The following is an 18,963-nucleotide window of genomic DNA, read 5'->3' on the forward strand; positions in this document are numbered from 1 at the left end:
ATTCTGACAAAATAGCTGTATTCTGAAAATAGCACCTTTACAAAAAATGGCTCTAGTGTAACTTTCCCTTAAGAAAATATACACAACAATATTACATTAACACATAAACGCTGAGATAAAGATAACATAAAGCAAATCAAGTGCACTTTAACTTCACGTGAACTAGCATAAAAAGCAGTGGTGGAAGAAATAAGTCAAAGTCCTGCATTGAAAATGTTACTTTAAAAGTTACTAGTAAAAGTATGTAAGTATCATCCGGAGAATGTACTCAAAGTATTACAAATAAAAGTACTCAATGCAGAACTCTCCTCCCATTGTAGTGTGTGTAAAGGATCCAACCAGCTGTGTGTTTAATGGTCTCATCATCTCAGCTGGACTTGTAGCCGTTATATTGTTGGATAGTTTACTTTATACTGTGATACAACAAGTACCTCAATATTTGTACTTCAGTAGCCTACAGTATACTTGAGTAAATGTAGCAACATTCCACCACTGACAGTGAAGGAATATTAGAGTGATTGTTATTATTTCTCTCCAGCAGCCGAAGGGTTAAACTGGGGAGGAGAGCGCGGTAAAAGCTACGTCAAATTACACAAAGACAGATAGAAAAAGACCGGAAACTGTCCAAGGTTGTCAATAAAATAAAAGTGTAACATTTGTAGCCTAACATTCCCACTCCAATGTATTTGTTATAATATTAATAATAATAATAATAATAATAATAATAATAATAATAATAATAATAATAATAATAATAATAATAATACAAGTAGCTCACTGACAGTGTTGGGAAAGCCAAGGGCAATGCTGAATAACAAAAAATTACTTCTCATCAATAAATAGATGAATATGTACAGGAATAACAATGATAACAGGCAAAACATAAAAAACATAACCAACACAAGCTAAACTGTCCTCTCATGATAATTAAAGAGACCGTGCTAATAATAATTAAGGCAAAAAATGCAGTGCCCTATGAGTATCACGGAGTCCATATAGGTAGTGGAGCTGGTTGCTCAATGCAGATTCAGATTGCTTTACATTTACCTATAGATGCTTTAAGGGTATGTAATTAAAACAAAATAGAAAAGATTTCAAACTGAATATCAGTGTATCGCTGTATTTTATTACACGTATCTTCTAATAGCCTACTCAATACATAAGCTACAATCGTGTATTCAAAATTGAATATATTCGTGTCATTGACGCTTTTATTTTGAAAATCATTCACAAGTAGCGCTTCCTGTTACTGTCTCTGACTTGACCGCGCAGGTCTGAGCCGCAACATCAACAGCAACCTGGAGCAGAGTAGCGCTGCTGCAGCCGGATCCCGCGGACTGAAAGCGGCGGCCGTGTTTGTGTCAGCGAGCCGTCAGATAAAGCCCCTTTCTGGCTCTCATTTGATTCCGTCTCGCTTTACCTGAAGGGGGGGGCTCCAAAAGGAATCCCAAACCCAGGACGGAGGTGACATGCCCTTCACCGCTCGGTGCAGTCAGCGCGCTGATCGCTGTCAGACGTGGACAAGGTAGCGACCCGGAATGGTGCGTTTAAATTTGTATTTCTAACGCGGAGGAAGCCTGTCCCGGTTTTCAATCTGTTTTAGGATTATTTTCCGTGGGGTAATAACGACATTACATGCCCGATCGCAGAGCCGGAGCGACGGGGAAAATGCAGCACAGCGGGTGTTTGGCTGCAGGTGGATGGCCGACCTGACGGTCCCATCCGCCGCGTCCCTCCCGGTCAGATCCGGCGTCATCTACAGCTGTTTAAACCAACTGAAAACAGAGAGAACTAGATAAAGACAAAAAAAGACAAAAACCCGAGCCATGCTTCCAGGGGTCGGCGTGTTCGGCACCAGCCTGACCACCAGGGTGATCATCCCGCTGCTGAAGAACGAGGGCTTCGCCGTCAAAGCGCTGTGGGGCCGGACCCAGGAGGAGGCGGAGGAGCTGGCCAAGGAGATGAACGTCCCGTTTTACACCAACCGGATCGACGACGTGCTGCTGCACCAGGATGTGGATCTGGTCTGCATCAACCTGCCGCCGCCTCTGACGCGGCAGATCGCAGTCAAAACGCTGGGTGAGTCCTGCAGCTGCTGGGCGGGCGGGCGGGCGGGAGGGAGGGAGGGATGGATGCTGCGGCCCTGGTGTGGTCTGGTGTGGTCTGGTGTGGTGTGGTGTGGTGTGGTGGGGCTGGGGTGGATGGTTCAATGGTGGTTGGCGAGCCGACAGGCAGTAGGCTACACCGGGCCACTCGCACGTCAACTTTGTGGGTTTATTGTCCGGCTGTGGAGCAGACTTAAAGTCCAGTGAGGCTGGAGATGAGATCATAGGTGCATGGGGCTGGAGGTGAGGGCGGATTGATGCCATGAGCAGCATCCCATAATGTTTCGTAACATCACCCCTCCTGTAGCCTACTGATGAAGCTGCCCTCCTGGCTGACTTATGTGAGGCTGCTGCTGTTTGATATTCCCTAACCCTAACCCGTGATCGATATAATATATGTTGATATTGTATCGATATCGTGATTTGAGACTTTAGATTTTGGATATCGTAATTACGATCACAATACGATATTCCAAAAGTAGGGCCTTGCTTAACCAACGTAATATCGTAGTAGGGCTTAAGTGGTGTCTTTTCCTGGTTTTTAAAGGCTACATGACAGTAAAGTGATGTAATTTTCTGACTTTTTGAGAGCTTTCTATTACAGTTTCTCTCTCAGCACATCCAACATGTCCTGCCTGTGTGATGTTAATATATGGTATTAAAAGAGGCCTGATTGTCTTGATTGTATTGCTGAGGGAAACGAGCCCACAGCAAAACTGGATGTGGGCTTAGGGGACTCCCCGTTTAACAAAGCCTTTGGTTAAATGCTAAACTTAACCTGTGTTAGTGAAACTGGCAGACACAGAAGATGCCTGAATGCAAGAAAAGAGAGACACACAAAGAGGTTGTTCTAGTTTAAATCTGGAGCAACGCAGCTTATTTTGGAGATCCCATTCGGGAGGAGTAGAGCCGCTGTGAAAGAACGGAGGCAAGGACTACCGAGCTGTACTCCACACCGGATTTATTTACGCCACAGTTTGGCAGCAGAGCTCAGCTGGCAGTAAGCTTGAATAGGTCAGGTTTGTGGCTGAAAAACAAAGGGGTCTAAAGATACTTAGCATCCAGGGAGTAATGGGGGGACACATCGGGTCTTAGCTACAACAGCACAACGACAGCAGGGCTGCAAGTAGTGATGATCTTCATTATTGATTCATCTGAGAATTTCTACGATTAACACATTTATAAAACACAATTTCCCAGAGCCCAATGCGACATCAACCAACTGTCTAAAAAACAGTTGTAGTTGTTCTGGAGCTTTCGATCATAAGGCATGATCTTCATCACTAGATAGAAAAACAAATAGGAATTTGATCTGCAATCGAGGGTTGGGCATTGTTTTGATTTTAACAATTCTGGTTCCAGGACAGCTGAAGGGGAGAGGGGGGGATGACATGCAGTAAAAGGCCGCAGGGCGGAGTCCAACCCGGGCCCGCTGCCCGCTCTACCAACTGAGCTATCCGGGCGCCCTTGATTCTGATTCTTTGAGAGCTAATGTTGAATCGGGTCACATATACGAGATAAAGACATTTTTATTTTTATTTTTATTCAAAGGTGATTTATAGTTTCATCGGGCTTTTCTCAGCCATACGTTAGAGCACCGCTTACTGTGCTCCATGGCGCCAACACAACAAGCGCCTGGCTGCTATGGAGACCAAATGTTGCCCATGTTAAATTTGAAACCGATGATCAGATGATTGGAACCGGTTCTCGATGCCCAATCCTACTGCAATCCCATGACTACTTGGCAAAGCCCATCTTCTGGAGAAGCCCATGTGATATGATTTAAAGCACCAGAGTGGCTACTAAATGGACATTGTCAACTACAGTTAATTGCACTTTTGTCAACTGCTGTTTCCAAACGTTGAAGCTCAATAATATATTCATATTGCAGCCGCAGCATCTGTATTCCAACGTATGCCTTCAAAATCTATAAACCTGAATATTAGAAACCAAATATTACAAAAAATAGATGTGTACGAATCCTGTTGCAGTGAGAACATACTATGGACCTCACCCTTTTATCCTGTCATGTACAGTATTATTGTACGACAGAGACTATGATCCACCAACCGGATCTAATGAGCAAGGCTGCTGTGACTATAGAAGAAGCCTCGCATTGACAGACCTTCCTCCACAACACTGCGGAGGAGGGTCTGGCTAGTCCACACAGCATTCTGGGATGGGAGAGAAACATGCTCTGGTTCATTGGCATTTCTTACAGGAGTGACTATATTAGCACTATCTCTGCGTGTGAGGGACGGAGATGGGACGGAGACGGAGAGGGAAGAGCTGCGGGAGTCTGAGCTGCAGAGGGACTCTTATGGAATAGGTCATGTGACCGGACTCGGCTGATGTGTGCTCCTTTTTGACCTTAGCTGAACGTCATGGTTGGTCATCTGACTTTTTGATGCGTAGCACGGGATGTTTTTGAACGTCATAAATTGCAAGTTTTCCTCTTAATAAGCATGCAGAGTCTGAATTAAAAGGGCCAAATCCATCTGCAGGCATAACTAGTAGGGCTGTGCAATGAATCAACATTTTAATCGTGATTACGCTTTCTGTCCCTAACTATCACAAAAACAGATTAATCGAGAACGATTATTTCGCACATTACGTTTTGCAAGTCAACTCTTATTTTGTCTTGTGTTCTGAATGAGAAAAACAAGTTCATAGGGAAAAGTATGAAGGGAAATTTCCCAGTTCAAGGTGTTTTCACTGTTGATTTGTTCAACTTTTACGCTGTTTTTTAGATTCAATAATTGCAACATCTTTCCAAAAGTCAGTTAGTATTCGTGTTAAATAACTGTGATTTCAATATTGACCAAAATAATTGTGGTTATGATTTTTTCCCATAATAGAGCAGCACTACTAACTAGTTGAATTGGGTGTATTTCTAAAGGGCTTCCGCATATTGCCGTGGTTGAAATAGTGTTCATAAAGTAGCCTGTGCCATGTAAACGTGTAACTTCTGCCTCGGCATCCCAGCATCAAGATAAGGCCTCTGTGGCTCCATTCACTCACACTGCTGCTACTGTTTGCTCGTTGGCTTCAGTAAATTCTGTGGAGTGGCAGTGTGAGCCAACAAGAGGGACAGGCCCTGAAGTACAGTAGATGGTGTTTGTTTATACCATGACCACACTAATGTCAATATATACACCCGCTAAATCATAGGGCAGACACACACTTTACTGTTGAGGAAATAAATCTCTTTCCTAAGGAGTGTCTGGCTAGTTCCCACAGCATTCTGGGATGGGAGAAAAACGTGCTCTGGTTTATTGGCATTTCTTTAAACCAATGACAATCGGCTAAAGCCACGGTGCCTCTGCAAAATAGCCTCTGGAAGGAACTTGTTTTGGTGGAACATGTGTACGTTCAAAAGTAGTTTTAGTCATGCAACAGAAAACTCCGATTGGACAGATAGTCTAGCTAGCTGTCTGGATTTACCCTGCAGAGATCTGAGGAGCAGTTAACCATAGTCCTCACAAATCCACCAGAGGTTAGAACGCCAACACAAAGGAAGAGGAAGGGGACGGACATCCAGCCAAAAATGAGTGAAATCCGGCGGAATGTCCGACGGCAACGGAGCAATACCAGAAGTGGAACGTCAAGGATATAGACTAGTCTCCACCTAAGCCGAATGAATGTAACCTCAGTCCTGAGAATCAAAACTTACTAAAAGACTTCTCTCAGATCTGATGATTGTAGTCGGTCCCCATTGGACTTCTTTAGCATTTTTTGTCTTTAAACTTAGTGGTTTTTATTCATTATCTTCTCTAGTTTTTCTAAGATTTTAGACACAGATATGATAATAATGGTCCAAAATAATGTGAAATTGCATATTACTTTCATTGAAAAAAAAAAAAAACTGCCAAATACGTAAGCACCTAAGTCTTCCACAAACCTAGGGAAAAAACTGGTCAATGTTTGTAAAGTCCAAATGTAACCCTGTATGAAAGTTGCACAAGCCAGCTGATCCTGAGCCAGAATCACTAATCACGTCCCAGTGAACTTGACTCAACCTGTACACCAGCCGCCGCAAACCAGTCAATGACCATTCTCGTTCTCCTTCCTCTCAGCTCATTTCCTCACGGCTCCATTGTGCAAGCGCCGCTTGTTCCTTTCCCAACCTCCTCTCCTCCCCAGCCAAGTCTGGTATCCAATCCTATTCATGTTCTGTTGGATTACAAACATAACAACAGTGTTTGCAAATTCTGTTGAACCTGGTTTCAATTATCATACAAAAAGTCAGAATTGGAGTCCACTGTGTACGTATTGGTGAGGCTACTTTACTGGCCGATATCGTTGTCAGTATTTATATGATAATATGTTTGGGTAATCATTTATGATTATTTTTCAATATGGATTGGCCTGTTTATTTTTGATTAATCGATTGATTATTGTACCTATAAAGTGAAAAATGCTGCTCAAGTTGACATCTTTGTCTGACCAACAGAAAACTCAAAAAGAAAAGTTCATTTTCAATGATATAAAACTGAGGGAAGCATCAAATCACCACATTGTAGAAGCTGAAATCAGAGAAAGTTTGACATTTCTGTTTAGCCTAATAATAAATGACCTTAAAGCTTTCATGCGTAACTTTTTGATATTAATGAACGTCCGTTACATTCAAACCATTTCTAAATGAGTTGCTACAAAGCTAATTAAGACTATCAGCTCCACACAACTCTCTGGATTTCTCAGTAGGACTATGTTCAGAAACTGGTGTCGTCCGCACGACTTTCAGAAACTTGAGTGAACATAATTATCTTTTTTAAATTTTTCAATCCTCCGTGTCCTCCTTAGCTACTAGTACCTGGGTGGAGGAGGCGTGGGGGCGGTGCGCGATCACGGAAGGCTTGTATCATATGGACGTGCCGGCAGTTTTGTTGTTATTACTTAGAATTCCTCATGGGGGTGACAGAAACTACACACTAAAGCTTAAACGATTCAGCGGTATAAAGATGTATGTTTTGATGCGCTTTACTTTAGACCTTGTAAGAATTCAGGAGCACCTGTACATCTCAGTTGGGGGTCTGGTGTTAGGCTACAATTATTTATTTACGTACATTCCATTCCACCAAAACAAGCTCTTTCCCGAGGCTATTTTGCAGAGGCACCGTTGCTCCGTCTAGCGCTTGTGCCAGCTGTGTGGACTAGCCAGACAGTCTGCCAATGCGAGACTACCTCGGGGCTAACTCTTTTCACTTTACCCAACAATTGGGAAGCAAGACACTTTGCTGGGACTTGATGAGCTGCAGCATTTATTCATGGACAAACTGATACCGTTCAGTACATTTACTACCACAACTTTACCGTTAATTTGTGCGCTGCTCCGATCACAAACCGCTTTCTGATCTGATCCACCATCTTTCTCTAGCTGGCTCGGGCCACACACTCACTACATACACACTACGCATTGAGCTAGTATTTAAAAGAGCTACTCTTACCAAAATCTTATATGAGAACATGTGGATTGCACTTAAACCCGGCCTTGGCCATTTTCGCAGTTTTTTTTTTTTTCCTCATCTGCTCTCATTCCTATATATGTCACGTTGAGTGTAGAGCGTAAGCCCACAGGGCCAGGTGTTTCCGACCCTGTTGTTGGTTAGATTGTGTAGCAATGACAAACCAAACAATTCCTTTTTGTGATCGCAGCTTTTGCGATTTGTCAATCTTGTTCTATTATATCGCAATGCCAGTTTGAATTAGATTAATCATTCAGCCCTAGCAAAGATGTTTGCTAATATATTTGTTATACCAAACATACTGTATATTTGTCATTGTATTTAAATGCGTTCATTTAAGGGTCCCACTTCTGATAAGATAAATAAACCAGTATGAAGTGAAACAAGCATTGTCAGAAAGCTGAAAACAGGGCTGTTAGTCTGAGCTCATGAATATTTAAATTGTTGATGTTTTGGAGATACATGGTTTACACAGGACAACAACAATGTTACATATTTTCTACCTTTTGAAGAGATATTAACATAGTACTTTTAAGATGTCTTCATACCCTCAATTACAGCGTTATAAAAGTCCAATAAAGCCATTGTACAGAAAGGAAAATAAATAAAAAGTCATCCAAATGAGTCAAAATGATCCCCATAAGACGTCAGTCCAAAAGTCAGTATATTGCATCACCACAATGCATGACACCTCCAGGAAAGTTTCACGCACTGAGAGGCCAGTGAGAATGCAAAACTAACTTCCTGTTCTGTCAGGGTGTGTGAGCTGATAGTAATCTGCCTGTGGCTGGCTTATTGCTTACCCCATGAGCTAAGTTGATAAGTGTGATCAGACTTCTTCAACACAGGAATGTGAACTCTGGCTTTGAAAACAGTTTTGTGTTATTTTCTGTCTTAAAGTTCTCATATTATGCTCATTTTAGGGTTCATAGTTATATTTTGGGTTTCTACTAGAACAAGTTTAAATGCTTTAATGTAAAAAAAACACTTTATTTTTCTCATACTGTCTGTCTAAATATACATGTATTTACCCTCTGTCTGAAACGCTCTGTTTTAGCGCCTGTCTCTTTAAGCCCCCCCTCCTGAAAAAGCCCAGTCGGCTCTGATTTGTCAGCATTTCCGTGTCTTCAGCATCTGCGCTCTCAGTGTCTCTGCACCATCATTGCAGCCGGGGATGACTGTAACGGCACTGTAGCGTCACTTTCCACCTATAGTATACTTGTGAAATCACAACTGTACGGAAGTCCTGGCAGCTCGTTTAATGGCACAGTTTCTGAATACGGGCTGTGTGCATTTCTCTGTGGATTGAGCGTTTTGATACTTTCACATGATTAATATACAGTAGTACCTCGACCTGATTTATAATAAAAAAAAAAAGACATGGGTCGGGCACCCAGATAGCTCAGTTGGTAGAGCGGGCGCCCATATGTAGAGGTTTACTCCTCGACACAGCGGGCCAGGGTTGGACTCCGACCTCTGTCCTTTGCTGCATGTCATTCCCCTTCTCTCTACCCTTTCATGTCTTCAGCTGTCCTGTCAAATAAAGGCCTAAAATTCCCCAAAAATTATCTTTAAAAAAAAAAAAAAGACATGGAAATCTCACCTTTTACAATATGGGACCTTTTAATTTGTCTTTTAGCCCATTTTAATGTTACACTAAATATATATCCTGCCTTGAAGTCAATTATATTTATATTTTGCAAGTGAAATACAAATGTCTCAGGTCATTTGGAATATCCTTGTATTTGTATTCTACCAACAACTCTAACAGAAAAGGTAACCTAAAAATCATTGCCCATAATATTAGTGGATCAAAATGTGTTATTTGGCTTGTCTCTAGACCATATGATGCCCTAGCCTTACTAAGCACTTCCAGGCTGTTGTTGGACACAGAGGGGTGGAATCTGGTCGGCCACCACTGTTGCCCCCCCTGCCAGAATCAGAAGGGGATATTTAGTTAGTATATAACTATCATGGATGGACTCTTGAGCAGGCCTACTGGGTAGAAGCCCATGGGCCCTGCAACAGAACCTCTGAATGAACGAATGACTGTTAACATTTGTTGTTGGAGAGTCAGTTAAATGACTTCAAAGAGCAAGCAGGCCAAATCAGATGCGAAATGACGGAATAGAGACGTAAAATGACTAAAAAGAGATGTAAAATGACTAAAGTAAGTTAAGATGGCTAAAAAAGGGCCGTAAACCACTAAAACTTGACACCGAACTACTAAAAAGAGTGTACAATGACTAAAGAAAGGTAAAAAAATCGGTCGCCTAAACTGACTAAAAGCAGACATGTAGTATGAACTACTTTAACTATATTGACTTGAGCAATGAGGGAAAAGTGGAAAAACACTGGTGCAACATGCTCCACAGGTTGTTCAGATTTGACCAGAGTAGGCTCGTCCCCCTCAATCCAGCAAACCAGTCAGTCTTGTTGGGCCGCATCTCTCCTTCCAGATGGATTTCTCTCACTTTCTTTTCCTCCTTTCTCGTTGTCACTACAATGGCATTCCTGAGGCATCTGATGTCAACTTAGGCTTTCTTGGTGTGTTGGGAAGGCAGGGAACCTCACACTGTGTGCTCACGGACGCACGCACACACACACGCAGACTTGTGTGAGGCTGAAGGATTTCTTGGCCACCAGCTTGTGAAAGTATGATTTCTTAAACCAGAGGATTTTGAAGGATGAAGGATTCTTTGGTCTGTTTTTTTTTCTTCAGATCCATTTGAATACATTAGCATTTCCAATATACTGCAGCCTGAGGAATTCAGACACTATGTGTCAGAGCCTCAAGATACATTTTAGTGTGGCCGATTGAAGTTTCTCAGTAGAATTAGTTCTTATCTATATTTAATGTCGCTTGAAGCAGTAGCTCTTTAATGTTTCAGAGCTGTAGTTTATTCATGGGATCAATGCTTGTAAAAAATATGAAAAATGGGAAGGCTGTTGCCCCAGTTTTTTTGTCTTTTAGATTTAGAATACAGTTACAATGTCTGTAAAACAAAACGTTCTCAGGTGTGAACATATCCAAAGTGTCCTGCTTTAATGATACAATAAATGGACAGGAGTTTATGAACTCACAATACAGAAAGTATACTTTCTGTACTAGAACTAGATTAGCTTTATACAGAGCTTTCAACCACACCTTCTGGTCTTCCTCAGCAGATGCAGTTTGCTTTGTCTGCTGAGGAAGACCATGAGATATGTCTGAAAGTTCCAGGCTGTAACTAATCTTTCCTTATCGATTAATCAGGGGATTATTTTCTCAATTAACATTTAATCTATTAAATCTTAGAAAATAATGATTAATGGCTAAAGAAATATTCAGTTTAGTAACACATAAAAAACTAGCAAATCATCACAATTGAGAAGCTATATTAGGGACTGTAAATTGATTAAAAGAATTAGTCAGTTGTCAAATTAGTTGCAGATTATTTTCTGTAGATGAACTAATTGATTGTTTCAGCTTTTTATTGTTGTTGACATCACTTTTGAAGATTGTGCTCTTATTGTGGTGCGTTTTCACCACTGTGTGTGTGAGTGGGGCAGCAACTTGTGCGCCGGCCAGATGCTGAGGCAATCTGAGAGCTGAACTGAAAACGTTACACCAGCAAGAGTTTAATTTGCACTTTCTGTCCCTTTGTGCAGTTTAGGTTTGACAGTGGGAGGAGGAAGTGGTGGGAGAGGTGCCCCGCAGCACGGTGTGACCTCTGGGGGGTTCTACAGCGATGAGCAACAGGCATGGAGTGTATCTTTTTATAGCAGTTAACGGCACTTCATGACGTTTATGTAAAACCCCCTTCATCACGTTGCTCTGTTATTTATCAGATTGGGAAATGGAACAAATTCTGTCATCACATCAAGTAGAAATGTAACCACACACACTCACAGTGAAATCCAAAGAGCTGCTGAAAGGCCTCCCCAAACCTTTTTAAAGTATATCCCAAATGAATGTGATCTCTCTCTCATGTCAGTGATAGAAACTATCAGGTATCAGGTCTGAGCCACTCGCCCCTACCGACCGGACTGTGCTGCTGTATAGCATAATACTCATCTAATACTCATCCTGCTCCAATAATATTTAGAAGCAAAGTAGATGGGCACTTTGGGTAATTCACAGCCTCCATTACTTCATACAAGGGCTGGGCATATGGCCATATCTTCTATGACGATATACAGTAGGTCATTTCATATCTCGATGACGATATCTATCACAATATAACATGTCATTTAATAAATAAATATATTTATCTAGTCTAGATGCAATAACCAACGTGGTAAAGAATGTTTTTAGTATACTCCAGTGTGAATTAAATGTTTGACAAATAAAAGGTAATGACTATTTTCTCATTTTGTTAGTGCAAAATGAAAATAACATAAGATCAGAACGTAAAATGTTATCCAAATGACGTAAACATTGGCGTATCCCAGTTAGACCGCTGGTTTTTCGACATTGCGATAGAAACGATATAGACAAATATATACGACAGACATCGTTTTGACCATATACTGTCATATTTCCCAGCCCAATTTCATACATTTTCACATGTACTGTAAAAAGTCAGATATTTTCCTGTGGAGTCAGCCGAGACCAAAACAGAGCTAACATTGGTGTGGATATTGGCCTTCCACTTGACAACAAGCAGATAGAAACATGACTTTGAACGCTAATGCAGTCGGCTGGATGTGTAAATATGCAACTGTTTGCTGACACTTTCACCATAACAACTTTATAAAAGGCCTGCATTGGAAATGTTACTTAAGTTAAAGTTATATCAGGAAAATGTAATTAAAGTAGTACTCAATGCAGAACTCTCCTGCCATTGTAGAAAGTGTAAAGTGTGTTTAATGATCTAATCATTTCAGATGACTTGTAGGCCGTTATATAGTCTTTTACCTCCACCTTAGGGATTACGTCCTGTGATGAACTGTCACATGTCCACATTGGGTGGACAGCAAGTGCTTAGCAAATTCTAGGTGTTCCACGTTTTGGTCTTATTGGGATATTGGGAACCGATAAAAAAAATTAAACAATCAGGTGAAGCAGACACAATAAGTAGGCCTGTACATTTTTTTTACATAATTGTGTAATTGTCAATTGTTTTACATAATTGCCATATTTTTTTCTTTATTTTTTTTGTATTGGTATCCAGAGCATTACAGAAAACAATAACCATCAAAGACACCTTGCATCCTTCCCAGCACCCCTACCCTCTCAAAAGCAAGGCAGCAAATACACAAGTCAGGGACGTATTCACAAAGACACACAGAGACAAGCAGTAGAATCCACATTAGTACGATCAAAAAACATCTGGCCAACCTCCAGGTTATTACCCGTCACATTTCTCATGGATTTCACATACAAAAAAGAAAGCAAAAAAACAAACAAAACGCTTGACTGTCTTTTGATAACTTGTGCTTAATCTTCAATAAAAGGTCTGGCTGGTACCACAAACAGAACTATATACATTATAGAACTGGGAGGAATGTGTGTACTTGAATTAAATGCATATAGTATACATTATATAAAGTCTACTCTTCTGGGAGCAATATATACGGTCCACTTAAACCATAAGCTGGGAAAATCTTCTTGGCCGAAGTTTGAGATAATATGTCAATCTCTCCATTTTATATATGTCATAAACTGTCTATCCAGTCATCGATCAAAGGAGCCTGTTGCTTCAGCCATTTACGGGTTATGGCCTTTCTACCTGCAGCTAGTAAGATGGACATAAGCTTCTTGTATTTAGCTTTTATTACTTTTGGAAAGTTACACAGGTATATAATGTCGAATCTGAACTGAATAGTAATTCGGAGAACCTCCAGTAAAACCTGGTGGACACTTCTTCAGTTAAGGAGCCATTTCTTTGTTTAACCACAATTAGTTGCTAACATTAACTAAGGTCTTAAAGTGCTCATATTATGCTTTATGGCTTTTCCCCTTTCCTTTATTGGGTTGTTGTCTTTTTTTGTGCACATTATAGGTTTACAAAGTGAAAAAGCCCAAAGTCCCCCCCAAAGGGACTTACCATCTCCAACAGAAAACACTGTTCACAAACTGCTCCAAACAGCTCTACTGTAGTCCCGCCTTTACTTCAGAGACAAACGTGGTCACTTTGTAACACACGTTCTAATGCTCACCTAGCTGCTAGCGTGGCACACCCTCATACTCTGCTTCTGACTGGCTAGTAGTCCTTACCTAGGTACTGTCAGGGCATGCCCTCATACTCTGCTTCTGACTGGCTAGTAGTCCTTACCTAGCTACTGTCAGGGCACGCCCTCATACTCTGCTTCTGACTGGCTAGTAGTCCTTACCTAGGTACTGTCAGGGCATGCCCTCATACTCTGCTTCTGACTGGCTAGTAGTCCTTACTTAGGTACTGTCAGGGTCCGCCCTCATACTCTGCTTCTGACTGGCTAGTAGTCCTTACCTAGGTACTGTTAGGGTCCGCCCTCATACTCTGCTTCTGACTGGCTAGTAGTCCTTACCTAGGTACTGACAGGGCACGCCCTCATACTCTGCTTCTGACTGGCTAGTAGTCCTTACCTAGGTACTGACAGGGCACGCCCTCATACTCTGCTTCTGACTGGCTAGTAGTCCTTCCCTAGGTACTGAGCATGTGTGACTCCCAACAAAGATGGGATAGAAGTGGATGCCTCACTCTGTAGCTAAAACAGAGAGCTCAACATACAGGGTGAAAAGTAGAGCTGCAGAAATGTATTTATTTATTTTATTTAAAAAAGTAATACATTAATAAATGTAAATGTAATAAATGAAAGAAACAATTTCATATTGTTAATCGCAATTATTTCTGAGAAAATTAATTGTACAGCAAAATTTGGAATTGTTACAGCTCTAACAATAAGATACATAGAAGTCATTTATCAAAGCCTTAAATTGACTGATAGATGGGGGGAGACCGATTTTAAGTTGCTTTGTGCCGCATTCCCGATTGTGGAGCAGCACAAAAAGTATGTGTTGATACCAAGTATTAGGGATTTATTCAGGTGTCTCATCATCCAGACGAGAGCCTGTCTGAGTGAGAGTAAGCAGCATATGGCAGCCATGGTTGGTCCACACTCTGATGAGCACTCAGACACCTGCTCTGAAGGGCCACCCAAAGGCAAAGAGCTATTTATAACCTGACTGCAAATGACACCCAGTCGTCATCATAAATACATGTTCCAACCCCCAATGCTCTTATGCAACTGCACTTCCAACCGGTGATCAGCTCTTTGACAGCATACTCAACTTTTTTTTAAAAGGGCTAGTAGACCCCAAATGTTAAAGGGACATTCACCGTTTTTTCTCCTCACTCTCTGGGTAACAAAATATAAAATATAATGCTCCAGCTGTTTTCCCATTTTTCAAAAGAGGATAAAAAATATTTTGGACATATATTTGTGGAGACTGCGTCTAAGCTTTTAGCCTCTGGGTGGCCGTTTGTCATGACAGCAGATATTCAGTCTTTCTTGACTTGCAGCATGCAAGCTCAGGCTCTTTTCCTGCCATTTCTAACTTACGGAAAAGCAATTATTTTTTCCCACCTATCAAGCACAGACGCCTTAGAATCTACCGACAATTAAAGTATGATTCATCCAACTTAATGTAACCAGGCTTGAAAAGACTTTCCAGACCAGACAGAAAGGCTGCATCAATTCCATTTTCTTTAGTGTGACTTCCCTTGTATTCATCACACTGATGGATTAAGGTCTTTGGGTCGAGCAGCCTAAGACGGAGTCAGCCAAGAGAACGCCACAGATAGAGCGGTACGCTGCCATTCCCAGGCCTTCTTTCTATGTGTCACCACTTGTTTTTTTTTACCACCAGTTTCCCACTGGTTCACGTTCATGTTCTCCTGAACGTCCATTAGTATGCTAATGACAGTGTGTGTGTGTGTGTGTGTGTGTGTGTGTGTGTGTGTGTGTGTGTGTGTGTGTGTGTGTGTGTGTGTGTGTGTGTGTGTGAGAGTGTGTGAATCAGCATGCGAGAGAGAGGGAAGGGCCGAAGAGACAACGAGGAGAAGTGAGAAAGAAAAGCGGAGAGAAAGCTTGTCTTCCTGTGAAATTGCCTTTGTGTGTCCGATGAATGGCTGAATGGAGGAGGCTCTTTCAGCGCGCTGCCACGCTGCGCTGACAAGTGAGCATTCCTGAAGTAAACGGGGGAGAGTAGAAGACCTCCCCATCCCCGCCCCTTCAAAGTGATGCTTTTCTTCTGCATGAACCCATAAGGAACTGCTGTGTGGCGGTGAACTTGGGATGCAGGCTTTGGATGAGGAATCACATTGTAGTATTAAATCCAAGGGCAGACGAGAGGGCTCTGCTTTTGATGTGGAATTATTTCCAATAAATAAAAAGGATGGGATCGGACGCAGGCTTTTCAATAATGAATGATTCTGCATTATTACACTGGAGTCTTAATGAGATTTATTTTTTTTTTGTTATTAAATTTGAGCAGAGGAAAGACTGCTTTGGGTCCTCAAGGCTTTTTTTCTTTGCGACTTTTCCTTTATATTCAAAGTGGACAGTGGATAGCTCAGAGCTGACAGGAAATGAGGGGAGAGAGAGAGAGAAAGGATGGCATGTAACAAAAGACCTGAACGAAAGACTTGAACTTGAACTGAGGACGTTGGGATTTCATGGACAGTGTCTTAAACCTCTAGGCCATCAGGGTTCTCTGCGGAGGGCTTGACGTAATAATTCACTTTCAATCTAATCTAATTTTGTCCATGATGTCTGAACCTGAACCCTAACCCACTTAGATTGCAGTTAACACCAGGGTCAATATGGTGGAAATCTGTTTCAGAATAATAATTATATACAGATATACAGGGTGCAATTTGTGAAAAAAGCAAAGGGGGGGATGTTTTTTGATCATGCACAAAAAAACAAAACCTGCAAGAATGAAATCCCCCTTCCAATACCACCATGGATATAGTGCCACTCACCTGTGCATGCCAAAACACATATGCACTTAATGCAAATAATCTCAAAATAAAATAGCACAACGTGGTGTCAACATAAACACAGCGCTTTCAAGCCGTGGAGCGGAGTTCACGTCGCGGCGAAAACAAAATACTTTCACCCAGGAAACGCTCGTTCCTCGGGAGTGTTTGAATCCAAATTCAATCTTTTTCCTAGACTTAACTAGTCGTTTTGGTGCCTAAACTTAACTGTCATTTAAGTCACTTAACTTTTCTGTCTAAACTCCACCACCATGGCCCCTAAAGGACCGTCATCTGGCGGTGCCTGTAGCCGGCTCACAGTCACCTATTGGCGGCTAAAGACCTGCCGCTGGTAGCCGGAGCCCTGGAGCTCTGTGGCAGCTAAATACATCCAGCAACTGCTGCTCGGATTTGATCGTTCTTTGCATAGACTGTTCATATTACAGCGCTTTACTTAGTTATATAATTATAATATGGTCTTGGCTATTGGTGAAGGAGCATTGATCACTTTGAGCGGGGGTGATACATTTTGGATAAAAATAATTCAGCAGAGGGTTATAAATGTGGTGTTGCTCCATTATTTCTGAGATCAGAAGTGTCGGACGGTTTCGGGTAGTCTGTCTAATAAAAGAGCGACCGTCTCGATCGCGTGACTGGTGTCTACAGTGTTTGGTGCATTTAAAAAAAGTGCAGTGTGAAAGCAAAGCGAACCAAATGAAAAATGCAACAATTTTGCAACTTCACCCTCGAATCCCCACCAAACTGTATGTGTGAAAGCACCCATAGATTCAAGCCTGTGGAACCCTACTACAGCGATGAACAGCAAGATATTCCATCATTTGGTGTTGCGTAACACTGAAATCAGACTGTGACACAATTGCTTGTTTTATTCTGTGTAGTGTGAAAGAGAAGCGATGCAGCAGCTGGAAAACGTCACAATGTCCCGATTGAACTAGCATGTCAGATTGTTTTTGCCTTTTTGGCCCTTACTAGTTTGATATTCCGGGACGTTGACCCATTATAAATAGGAGCACATTGTGCTCTTCCGTGCACAACTGTTAACTAGCAAAGCAAAAAAAATAATTGTATTTCTTTCAGTGACACTGTAAACATGACAGTCAACCCTCAGGTCAGGACCATTATACTGAGTTTAAAGGGTAACTACGTTTTTTTTTCAACCTAGACCCTATTTTGCTATGTTTTTGTGTGAAATTGACTGATGGGAAAACCTTGAAATTAGTCCAGTATTTAGCGAGAAAGCTGTGACCAGCAGCCGTGTCCACTTAAAATGCTGTTTTTGCCACACATAAATGTCTGACAACATTATGGAAAGGATCCCTAGGGAGATAGAGCTTTTTTTTAAAGCGTAAAATCCTCTTTGTTTAACCAGAAACAGCTCCAAGATGGCTATCACTAAACCCACCAGACTCCATTTAAAACAAACCATACTTTTACCGTGTAGAGAGCCAACATATTTTCACATGTAAATTGGTAAACTATGTGTTTATTTCAACCAAACCAGAGTGAGGATTGTTGGAAATATGAATCAAAACGGCTTTTTATAGTTTTATTTTGTGTCTGTCGACTTTGAATAAAATGTATTTTCCGATGATAAAATTATTGTTGTTATTATTATAGTTAAGCTGGGAGCTCCCCAGCTGGGAGGAGGCCTCGGGGAAGACCCAGGACTAGGTGGAGGGATTATATCTCCAACCTGGCCTGGGAACGCCTCGGGATCCCCCAGTCGGAGCTGGTTAATGTTGCTCGGGAAAGGGAAGTTTGGGGTCCCCTGCTGGAGCTGCTCCCCCCGCGACCCGACACCGGATAAGCGGACGAAGATGGATGGATGGATTATTATAGTCTGGTGGCTTTAGCGATAGCAATTTCGAGGAAGTTTCTGTTAAAAAAAGAAAACAAAGGATCTTACTCTTTAACAGAAAGGTCGACCTCTGTAGGAATCCTTTCTATAATGTTAAAACAAGCACTTTTGTGGACGTAAATTGAAGGTGCATAATTGCCCATTAACGTTAAATTATAGCTTGTTTTGCTGTTTTATACATTTAAAGTCATTTTCGATTATCGCTAAGACAAATGATAAACACTTTATATTTTAAGGATGAATTATTGCTCATAATAAAGACAAATGTCGGAGTCTAATACTTTGTGGTAGTAGTAGTTTTTGTTTTGGTCAGTTTGTTGCTTCATCAGTGTAACTATTATATCATGTTTTTGTATGCAAGTTACAGGCTTAATGCTTGGCAACATTAAAATCCTTCACATATGAGACTATTCAAACACACCCATTTACTGTGTGTGTGTGTGTGTGTGTGTGTGTGTGTGTGTGTGTGTGTGTGTGTGTGTGTGTGTGTGTGTGTGTGTGTGTGTGTGTGTGTGTGTGTGTGTGTGTGTGTGTGTGTGTGGGTGTGTGTGTGTAGCTGGCTGAGC

General features: G+C 41.5%; 1 protein-coding gene across 1 annotated transcript in view; it reads left to right on the plus strand.

The window, feature by feature from the left end:
* Window positions 1–1,337: 1,337 nt before the first annotated feature.
* The window catches only part of gfod1 (glucose-fructose oxidoreductase domain containing 1), a 45,147-nt gene continuing 27,521 nt past the window's right edge, over window positions 1,338–18,963 (plus strand). The window contains 1 exon segment of the mRNA XM_028569505.1: window positions 1,338–2,079. Within this exon segment, the coding sequence (XP_028425306.1) occupies window positions 1,827–2,079 (253 nt within the window). The 5' untranslated portion in view covers window positions 1,338–1,826.

This window comes from Perca flavescens, chromosome 22 (genome assembly GCF_004354835.1).
Source record: "Perca flavescens isolate YP-PL-M2 chromosome 22, PFLA_1.0, whole genome shotgun sequence".
NCBI lineage: Eukaryota > Metazoa > Chordata > Actinopteri > Perciformes > Percidae > Perca > Perca flavescens.